This window comes from Acanthisitta chloris, unplaced genomic scaffold (assembly GCF_000695815.1).
Source record: "Acanthisitta chloris isolate BGI_N310 unplaced genomic scaffold, ASM69581v1 scaffold25707, whole genome shotgun sequence".
In the NCBI taxonomy this organism is placed as follows: domain Eukaryota; kingdom Metazoa; phylum Chordata; class Aves; order Passeriformes; family Acanthisittidae; genus Acanthisitta; species Acanthisitta chloris.
The window spans coordinates 389-11,298 of NW_008683555.1; the positions used below are offsets into that span (position 1 = coordinate 389).

At 54.5% G+C, this 10,910-nt stretch overlaps 1 protein-coding gene across 1 annotated transcript; it reads right to left on the reverse strand.

Annotated features, from left to right (window-relative positions):
• Window positions 1–318: 318 nt before the first annotated feature.
• Window positions 319–6,298, reverse strand: LOC103806316 (laminin subunit gamma-2-like; the record flags this gene model as incomplete). Its single annotated transcript, XM_009078998.1, has 9 exons — window positions 319–495; window positions 1,069–1,287; window positions 1,574–1,686; window positions 1,986–2,175; window positions 2,293–2,415; window positions 2,864–3,000; window positions 3,457–3,555; window positions 4,428–4,557; window positions 6,110–6,298. Coding segments are annotated over 9 exons (1,377 nt in total), but the record flags the coding sequence as incomplete, so codon positions are not given.
• Between the last annotated feature and the right edge of the window lie 4,612 nt (window positions 6,299–10,910).

Sequence of the window (10,910 nt, forward strand, 5' to 3'; positions counted from 1 at the left end):
AAGGGTTGCCAAGGCAGGGCAACATGTGTTTGCACAGCCCTTGGGGCTGAAACACCCTGTGACAGTCAGTAGTGGCAGTGCCATTCACCACCCCTGGAAGTTTTCAAGACAAGACTAGATGTGACACTTAGTGCCATGGTCTAGTGACCATAGTAGAGTTGGACTCCATGATCTTTGAGGTCTCTTCCAACCCAGTTGATTCTATGATTCTAAGTTGGGCTGAGAGGATGAGATAGACCCGCCCAGCTCTGAGCATCCCTGTACAGAGGGTAGAAGCTGTGGAGAAAGGCTGAGCAGGAGCAAGGAGAAGGGCATTACCAGCAGCTCCAGGAGGGCAGTGGTCACAGATGACCTGACCACCTGGCCCTGCAGAGCAGCCCTGGCCAGGGCCACAGGGACAGGCCCTGCAGCTCTGTGGCTGCTGAGGGTCGCGGTAAAAGCCGACGGGGCAGCTCACAATATTGCCCACATTTTCATCTCCTGAGTAGCATTCACCTGGAAAAGGAAGGAAAGGGCTTAGGGCAGTGTGCTCATATCCCTGGGGGGATACCCTCTGCCACACCACCCACTGCAGCACAGGCACCTCCACCAGATCCCTTCAGATCCCCACACCTGCCCATCCCATGCTCCACTCAGAACCACAGAAGGGTTGGGCTGGAAGGGACCTTTAAAGGTCATCTAGTCCAACCCTCCTGCAATAAGCAGGGACATCCTCAACATTTCAGCTGCTCAGAGCCCTGTCCAACCAAGGGGTTGCTATGCTTAACTTTAAAACAAGAAGTCAGAAGAGCAGAGTTTTATGCTGTCTGGGCAGCAGGAACTGCCTTTTTCTCTCTCCATTATGCATCACCTAAACCCAGTTTGATCCAAGTGCATCTGATTGCAACATGTCTAGGCTCTAGGCAGTTTTGTCTGTTGTGCTCCCCACATTCCAGCCCTCCCCAAATCAGTGTTCTTACCCCACTCTGCACCCCCACACCTCACTACAGCTCACTTCTCCAAAACCAGACAGCCCCCTCTGTGCTCCCACACACCCTACACACACAGCATGGTGGTGCCTCCTCTTACCAGTGTCAGGATCACAAATTCCTCCCCCCTGGCAGCTGCAGGGCACACAGATGCTGAAGAGGCCCTGACCAGGGCTGTCTCTGCGGTATCCATGGGCACATCTCTCGCAGAACTGCCCCCCGTACGCCGCTGGGCACTCACAGTGCTCCACCCAAGGAGCAGGGACCCCTGGGACAGGCTGTGCTGACACCAGGGTGACATTGTCGATGTAGCCAGTGCCTGGAGGGAGGTACAGTGTCACCCACGGGTGACAGCAGCCCCAGCTGCAAGGCCCCTGCACCCAGGACCTGCACAGGTCACCCTTACAACACCCGTGGGCAGATGGACCAGCCAAAAACTGTTGCCATCCTGCTCAATCTCTTCATCATCTCATTTTACCCATCTTAGGGCATGTTTAAAAATTATTTTTAATAGCTTTTAGCAAAGGTGTCTCCACCTGGAGACTTGGCCTCTCCAGCAATGAGGAGACGCCAACCCTGTGCTCACAAGCTCTCCCAGCACTTACTGTACTCCCCGAAGGTGGCTCTGATCCAGAGGGCTGTCAGGTTTCCCAGCAGCCTGCGAAATTCAAAGTGGTTCAGCCTCGGGCTCCACTTGTTGCTTGGGTGCTCATCCAACCTGCCGTGGGAGAGGGGAGAAGTGGAACCAGTTTCCAGAAAACAAGAAAACTTGGCAGCCCTCACCCATCTCCCTCCTAAGCTCAAGGCTTTAGGGAACAACCTCCAGCCCTGTGGTTGATATTGAGGCAAGCACCCAGCCCAGTCTCAAGATTTTCTGCTCACAAAGTAACTTCTTCATCCAGGAGAGAAGCACCTGAGATGCATCCAGCCCAAGCCAGGCAGCTATCTGCCACCTCCAAGAGATCAAGGACCCCCTTGAGGCTGCAGCCATTTTTGCCCCCCCAGTTCTCCCTTTACCTGAAGGTGTACGTGTGGCTCACACCACAGGGCAGGACCTTCCCCTGGGGCAAGAAGGGAGCAGTGACTCTCAGGCCACCTCCTTCCAGGACCACATCATGTGGAGATGGCTGCAGTCCCCCTCGGTCCAGGCGGTAATCGAAGGAGAGTGTCTGGCCATAGCTCAGCTGCTGGTTCCCAAGAAATTTCCCTGGAAAGGAAAAACAATGGCGTAAAACCCTGCCTTCCTCCTAAAGGCTTGGTTCATGGGATCAGACCAAGCAAAGGGTTCACTGTCACCTTTTCCCCTCGCCCATCTTGCCCCTACCAGGTGCCATGAAGTATATCGGCTCCGACGTCCTCGCCGCTATGAAGACATCCCGGTGGCGTGGGGACCACTGGAGCTGGGCTGGGGAGCCACTCTCATAGACACCTCGCCAGCCTTCAGCACCTGCAACACCAGTAAGGAGCCATCAGCAGGGACAGGGAAGGTGTTTCCAGAACTCAAGCAACTTTCTTCAGCTGTATCTTATCAAAACCCTCCAGCTTCCTACCCCTTGACCTCAACGGGGCAACACAGCTATCCCTGTGCCCATACATCCATGAATAAATCAGGCTGGGCAGAGAGGTTTCCTCCCAGGTGGCAGGAAAGACATGATGAAGCAAGACTACACTCTATCCCAGCTTTGCACCCTACTTCTGCCTATGATCAAGCCATCCCACCCATCAAATCAGGGTTGCTGCAGCCAAAGGCAATTTGGATGAGCACCCAAGGAGCAAGTGTAGCCCCAGGCTAACTCCCAGCAGAGCTGTGAGCCAGGCAAGCTCCTCCAGCACATCAAAGAAAGGGATGGGCAAACACCCCCAGGAGCCACAGGGATGTCCTGCTTAGGCTTCACCTTGCTGGAAGGTGGAGGTGATGTTGTAGACACTGTGGTTGTCTGCGCTGACACACGTAGCTGAGTGCCCGTAGCAGAAGCAGGGGGAGCATCCCATGGGGTTTCTGGCATCCAGGTTATAGAAGTTTCTCTTGCACCTGGGAAAATACAAGAAGGTAACAACATTCAAGCCCTTTTTCTCCTTCTACTGGCCAACACAACCAGCCTTCTGATGACAGCTGTGCAACACAGTCCTTGCCAGGGTTCGAGGTCATGGCCAGGCTGGGATGGCAAGATGGGCATGAGCAATGGCTCCACACTGCCAGGGGACAGGGTTAGATTGGAAATTAGAAATAAATCCTTCCTGTGAGGGTGCTGAGACACAGGCACAGGTTGCCCAGAGAAGCTGTGGGTGCTCCATCCCTAGGAGTGGGGGCAGGTTGGATGGGGCCTGGAGCAACCTGGGCTGGTGGGAAGTGTCTCTGCCCATGGCAGGGGGTCAACTGGATGAGCTTTAAGGCCCCTCCCAACCCAAAGCATTCCAGGACACACTGATTCTGTGCACTGTCAGGGAGATGGAGGACATACCCCCCAGAGGTCCTGCTCACACCCACCTGTGGCACCGCTCTCCGTCAGCGCTCGCCTTGCAGACACAGCGGCCGGAGTGGCAGTCCCCAGTGCTGCCCGCCGGGTCACACTCACACTGCAGGCTCCTGCAACAGAGACAGGGGGAACCTCTAGCTGGATTTCCAGCCTGGCCTGGGAGCTCAGTGCCTTCTCTTGTCATACAAGACAGCAGAGAACCCCCCAGATCCCATCCCATGCTACAAGGGGAGAACGAACCGGCAGAGCCATCTCTGCCAGCTGCAGTGGTGTGGGTGCCAGGCTGGGACTACCACCAGAGCACCCAACCCACCTGCAACAGCAAAGCAAACCTCTGCTGAGCTTAATGAGCCCTGGCTGAGTTTAACAGACCTTGGCTGAGCTCCAAGAAGCAGCAGCACCTCGGGGGAGGCTCGGGCAGGGGGCCAAGCACAGCAGCACTGCTGCAGCAGCCACCCCTTGCCCATACCCCTCACCTGCCAGGGGCCCCACATGAGCCATGGTGGGTGAGGTGAGGAAGAGAAGGACATAGTGCTGAGGAAACCAGACCAGGAATGCTTCTAAAAGTGTTGAAACAGCACTTTGTGCAGAGGAAGGGGTTGATTTTTGCACGCACACCTTTGCACAGGGACAGTCCTTGTGAGCAGCACCAACACCAGACAGCCCCACGGCAGGCAGGTTTGGGTCTACACAGCCTGGCCTGGCTGCTCCCTGTTTGGTGCCGTCTAGGTAACAAAAACAGTCACCTCAGAGCGTGGTTAGGCTCAGATTCTGACACTGGTGCATGACAGCAAGCCCTGCAGGCTGGCAGGGAGGTGCAGCCCTGCTCCAGCCCTGTGAGGTTAGCTGGAAGCTTTCAGTGTGCTGCCAAAAAGAAACTCTGCCCCTGCATGTGGTGCTTCCAGCCAGCACAGGTGCTGGGATTGCTGTGGGGGCTGTCCCTCCCGCTGTCCCCATGTCACTGGTGGTGGTCAGCACTCACTGCCCACTCCTCTGGCACCCGGCCTCGGTCAGGGGCTCAAAGCCTGGCTGGCACTGGTCACACCTCCTGCCCATCACACCAGGCTTGCAGCTGCACCGGCCGTCGCTGTCACACTGTGCACTGAGGGAGCCTGTGGGAAGAGGGAAGGAGAGGTTGGGATGGGCACCAACCTGTGTCCTCCCGATGGGACACGAGAGCAAAGCACCACGCTCACTGCAGCTGCAGCACAGGGACAGGTCCCTGCCCTGAGATCCACACACAGGGCTGAGACACCAGGGCTGTTAAAGCTGCTCCAGCCTCTCTGGCTGATGCTGTGGACTTGGAGGAGATAAATCCCTACAGGCATTGACCAGGTGTCCATAACAAGGACCTTCTTCCCTACCATGAAGGTCACTGCAAAGGACAAGATGAACTCCAGGGCATGCAAACCAAGCAGAGAATATTTCTTCTTCGTCAGACTCTCTGCTAGCAGACATAGGTAAAACTTGATTTTGGTGCCTCTGCGAGGATCCTGTGGGGCTGAGGGCCATGGCAGGACCTTCAGGATCTTTGCTTTCAGACCTACAGGTCATCCCTGCATGGCTGTGCTGGAGGCAGCTAAGGGGATATGTGCCCTCCCACCACCTTAAAGCCTATTGTTCTGTTTCTTGCCACCTATTTTTCACGTGCAGGTGATGCTTCTAGTGGTCCTCCTGCATCGACAGAGACCAACAGGCATTTCAAGACCTGCAGCACCAGAAGGGGACAGTCCCCCACCCTGTGGGGGTGGGTTGGAAGGCATCTGCAACCCAGTCCAACCCCCTGCCATGGGCAGGGACACTTTCCACTAGATCAGGTTGCTCCAAGCTCTGTCCAGCCTGACCTTGAAGACTTCCAGGGATGGGGCACCACAACTTCTGTGGACAACCTGGGCCAATGTCCTACCACTTCCATCATAAAACATGTCATCCTTATGCCAATCTAAACCTCTTTCAGTTTAAAACCTTTGCCCCTTGTTGTGTCACTACAGGCCCTGGTAGAACATCTCTGTCCATCCCTGAGCACTTTGCACCATCTCCCCTCCCGAGGCAAAACGCTGCGAACTCGAGGATTATCCTTTCAATTTTACAATGCAATTCAAAGCCTTTGTGAAGCCTGTTAAAAGGCTTCAATAAAGTCTCCTGGGAGCCTTCTCTTCTCCAGGCTGAACAATCCCAGTTGTCTCACTCTGTCTCTGTAGCAGAGGTGGCTCCAGCCCTTGGAACATTTCCATGGCCCCTCTGAACCCACTCTAATGGGTCTGTGTCTTTTTGCTGGGGAACCCAGAGCTGGAAGTCTTCAAGGTCAGGCTGGACAGAGCTTGGAGCAACCTGATCTAGTGGAAAGTGTCCCTGCCCATGGCAGGGGGTTGGACTGGGTTGCAGATGCCTTCCAACCCACCCCCACAGGGTGGGGGACTATCCCCTTCTGGTGCTGCAGGTCTTGAAATGCCTGTCTCTGGTCTCATGTGTAGGGACGCAGACCCTGACACATCCATGTGCTCAACAGATGCTTCGAGACCCCTGCACCCCTGCCAGGAGCTGCCCACGTACCCCAGGGGTGGCAGTTCCGGTCTCATGTGTAGGGACACAGACCCTGACCCATCCATGTGCTCAGCAGATGCTTTGAGACCCCTGCACCCCTGCCAGAAGCTGCCCACGTACCCCAGGGGTGGCAGTGGCAGGGCAGGCAGCACTCCTCCCCTCGCCGTCGGAAGAATCCCTCCCTGCAGCGCTCGCAGTGCACTCCCTCCGTGTTGCCCCGGCAGCCGACGCAGCGGTACCCGTTCCCCGTCTCCCTCAGCAGGTTCCAGTCGAAGACACACTGCCTGGACATCCCATTGCAGTTGCAGACTGGGAAGAGAAGAGGAGAGAGCCATCTCAGATGGTGCTGAGAGATGGGAGCACCAGCTGTACACCCACCCTGAGGGCCAAGGAGCAAGCCCAGGCAGTGCAAACCTCCCCACTTCTTGCTCTGTCTTCTTGCCACTTGTTTTTCATGTGCAGGTGATGCTTCTAGTGGTCCTCCTGCACCTACAGACCAACAGGCATTTCAAGACCTACAGCACCTCAGTGCAAGGTGTACAAGCTACCTACTTGCAGAGCAAGTCAAAACCCAGTGAGGATGAAGACATCTACTCTGTAACCACCACAGGATGCCCCAGAGCTGTCCCTGTGTCTCTGCACTTGTCCTCACGTGTCAGTGTCCATCAGCCACCCCAGTGCCACTGGTGCTCTGCACCCCTGTGCTGTGGAGTGATGCCAACTTCACTGCTCGCACAGCTCAGGATGGACAAACCCAAGCCAAGCAGTCCTGTTCCACACAAGGGCATGGCCAGGGCTGTTCTCCATCATTTCAGAGACTTCCAACACACTGAGGGCTTGGTGTAAACAGAGATCATTAAAATAACCCCAAACATTATCCTGAGAAAAGTATGAGGAACCTTACTGGAGACTCTGGGGAAAGAGGAGGATCCCTGGGGTTATGTTTTGTTCCACCTGGACTCTGACCATGACTGAGTTCAGAGGGAAAAGCTCAACCAACTTCCACCAGGTCCCTCCATCCAGGTCTGCAGTGCAGGGGTGACAAGGAGTGGTTTGTGATGTGAGGAGCTTGCTGGAAGTGTGCTAGCCAAGAGGGAGGTTAAAATAAAAGATGTGGGTGGGATTACACAGGTCACCCCACCCTCACCATGAAGGAAAGCTCCAGCTGCCCATATTGCTGCATCCTGGATGTCAGGAACAGGCATGAGGTTCTGCATCCCACTACAGCCAGGAGACAATCCCTCTGGAGAGCACACTGGCAGGTGTCTCACCAGATGTGTCTGCTCCAGAACTCCATTGCCCTGTCCAGGTGTTCTCTTGCAGCCACCTCTTACCTACCTGCCAAGCCCTCAGTGGCCAGTACGGGAGTGTTTCAGCCTGAGGACCTTTATTCCAGATGTATTCCTCAGCACTATGGAGGAGAGCAGGCACACCTGAGAGGACAGTTGGCAAGGACAGGAGAAGGAAGCTCCCCAAATGGAAAGGTTGGGCCCTCAGGGGTGCAGAGCCTGCTGAGAAGCTGCTCCAAACCACCCTAACACTGCTGTGCGAGCCCTGACGTCCCTCCGAGGAACTCTGCTCACTGCTAGGACACACAAGGCCACCCCCAGCTGCCCATCCCCTGCTCAGGTCACCTCTGAGAGCACAGGGAGGTGGAGGGAATCCAAAAGCAAGCAGAAACCTGCAGCATGGATGCAGACAGCACCTTGGACTCCATACACACTGAGGCTCCTCCTTCCCAGCGCTCTCCTGGCACAGTTCAGCTCCGGGATACAAGGTCCCTGTCCTCTGTGCCTGGGATTCCTGGGACAAGGTGAAGCCTCCTGTGCCCAGTGCTCACACCTGGGTGCTGCCTGCCACCCTCCCACACACCCATCAACACCCACATTCCAGATGAGGCACTCAGCAGAGCCCCTGCCAAGAGGAGAGATGACCTCATGCACCGGCAAACAGGGAGAGAGATTTTCCAGCTCTGGCAAACACAGCTCTTCCCTTACAGCCAGTTGCAGAAAGTCTTCTGCCACTCCAGCCTGCTGGGAGGGGACCCGTGGGCACAGAAGTCCTGCCTCTAGGCTGTGGGAAAGCATCTCCAGCCTCAGTGGGCACCACCAGTGACCAAAGCGCACGGACAACATGAATGACCTACCCACAGCAGCACCATGGGACTTTCTCAAGGTATTTGTGCTCACCGTCACAGTGGGAAGATCCCACTTGGGGTTGATCCCACCCCAATCCCTCCACCCTGCAGCTAGACCTCAAGTTGGAAAGGACCCACAGGGATCTCTGCAGCTAGACCTCAAGTTGGAAGGGACCCGTAAGGATCTGTGAGTTGAACCCCACCCACTCATCACCCTATGTCTACGTAATCCAGAGGATTTACTGGGTTGCTAAATTACAGGCATGAGCACCATTCCCCCAGGGAATGAAAACCTTTTATCCAGGTGCTGCTCTACGGCTGCTGCACGTAGAGCTAGGAACCAGCTCTCCAGCCCTGGCACAGATTCAGCTCTTGGTAATCTGAAGCCATTTAAAATGCTGCTGCATGTTAGTGCCATCACCTTACTGGTGTGGCTGCTCCTGGTCTTCTCCTGGAAACCCAAGAGCTCAAGGCAGGCTAATCCTCACCAAGAGAGAGGCACTGGAGTTGGTAACGAGATGGAGCATGCAGAAGCTGCTGGAAGATGAGGTCCAATTGAGGACAGGATCATTTCTGTATCCAGGTGCCCTGAGGCTCTGCTCTGAGATCATCTGTGGAAAAGAGCAGGCTCCACAGAGGAAAAGCTGTGCAGCTGGATTTCTTCAGTGCTACGTCAGGGCGCAGGAGGTCCGTGGCACACACCCAGCAAGACATCATTCCCCCAGCCCCAACCCAGCAGAACAAAGTGTGAAGAATGCTTGATGGCTGTGCTGAGAGGAACTACCACATCAGAAAGGCTTGGAGAAGGAGACAGGCAGCTTCAGACCTCTTAAACTGTCTTCTCAAATTCACAAAATGAGGGAGGCTCTGGGTCTGTGAGGAGCAAATCTGACACATGATCCTGTACACACAAGCTGGTCTGCCAAGATCACTCCTTCCTTCAGGAGATCAACGTGCAGCGAAGCCGTCACACCAACACAAGCCATTCCCTGCCCTGTGCTCTTGGGACAGTGACCCAGAAGGCTGTCCCATCTGCTGCCCCACGTCCTGGGTATCCCCACTGCCTGATCCACAGCTTTCTTGCTGCAGGAAGACCTGCCTGAGACTCCATCAGCACTGGCAGGGACAGATCACATGCTAAGAGCCAAAAGCTGCTGTTTGGTGTCTTCTGTTCTCCAGCACCCTGAGTCAGACACCTCGCTGGTATGGTAGAGCTCTGACCTACAGCTCAGCTCTTCCCTGAACCCTGGGAGGTCCCTCCAGCTGTTCTGTGCCAGCACACACCACTGAGGGCAAGACACACTGCTGGGGAAAGGCTCAATCAGAGTACAAGTGCCCTGACCTCTGCCAGATCACACCTGAACCCAGCGGGACTCAAACACTTGGTTTGCAGGCAAAAAGGAGTTACTTGGGCTAATCACAAGCACACATCCAGAGCCAGGACCAGAGAGAGCATGAGAGACTGTTCTACCCCCAAACCAACTCAGAAACTCTGCTGCAAAGTAAAAACACAGCCAATATTGACCATTGCTTTTACACACACACAGAAATAGGTTCAAGAGTCCATGGAAAAGCAGCAATTTCCCACACACTGCCAGGAAGGTGGAGGAGAATAACCTACATTAGTATTTTAAAACTTGCATGTAATTAAGGCTGATGTAATAATTCTCTCAGTAGCATGTAAAAGTCTTTTTAGAAAAATAACAAAAAACCCCACTTATTCAGCGCTTTTTCCCCTCATTGCACCACATTTAAAACTGACCAAATCCAACTTCAAGCCAAGTGAGTGTATTTCAGAACATGAGGACTGCAGTCAAAACCAACTGGAATCACTCAGTATTTACAAAATCCATGTGAAAACCCCATTTTGGCCAAATATACCCATCTCCAGACCATATACCTATACAACTGAAACTCTGGTGTTAAATTAACACTGGGCTGAACATGTTTAAATGTCCCTGCATTGCACTCTCTGCTACAATTGCATGTGCAAGAGGATCCACTGGATTTGTAACGCTCATCATCAGTCTATGGACTGTGGGAGACTCACCACCTCCCGTGGGGTGCAGTGGGAACGTGGGCACCTTGTGAGCCCCATGGACTCGCACAAAATCCAAGCACCACCACGTTATTACATCCAACTGGATGCTGGATGCTCCCAGCTCTTCCGGGCCATGAGGAAGGTTTTGGTTACAGCCACCCACTGCCTGGGTGATGCTCATGCTCACAGCCACATCCCACCCCAGCAGCAAAGCTTTGGAATCATAGAATCAACTGGGTTAGAAGAGACCTCATAGATCACCAAGTCCAACCCTATTGTGGTCACCAGCCCATGGCACTAAGTGCCACATCCAGTCTCAGCTTGAAAACCTCCAGGGATGGGGAATCCATCACCTCCCTGGGCAGCACATTCCAATGCCTGAGCACTCTCTCCCTAAAAAATCTCTTCCCAATATCCAACCTAACCTAGCCCTCCCAGAGCTGAGTCTGTGCCCTCTTGTGCTCGTGCTGGAGGACAAAGACCAATCCCCACCAGCCTTAGACAGAGAGCACTAACCTAACAGCACAGAAACACGTCACAAATAGGAGATGCCAGTGAAAAAAAAAAAAAACAACAAAGCCTAAACCCTCATGGGATATTTAACCTCGGAGGAAAACTGCGAAGCACTTAGAGCTGCAAGGCTAAGCGCAAAGGCAGGAGGGGAGAGCAGCCCAGCAGGGCACTGCACACAGAGCTCCCGGCGCGGGGCAGAGCTCGAGCAGAGCTGGAGCAGAGCAGGGAGG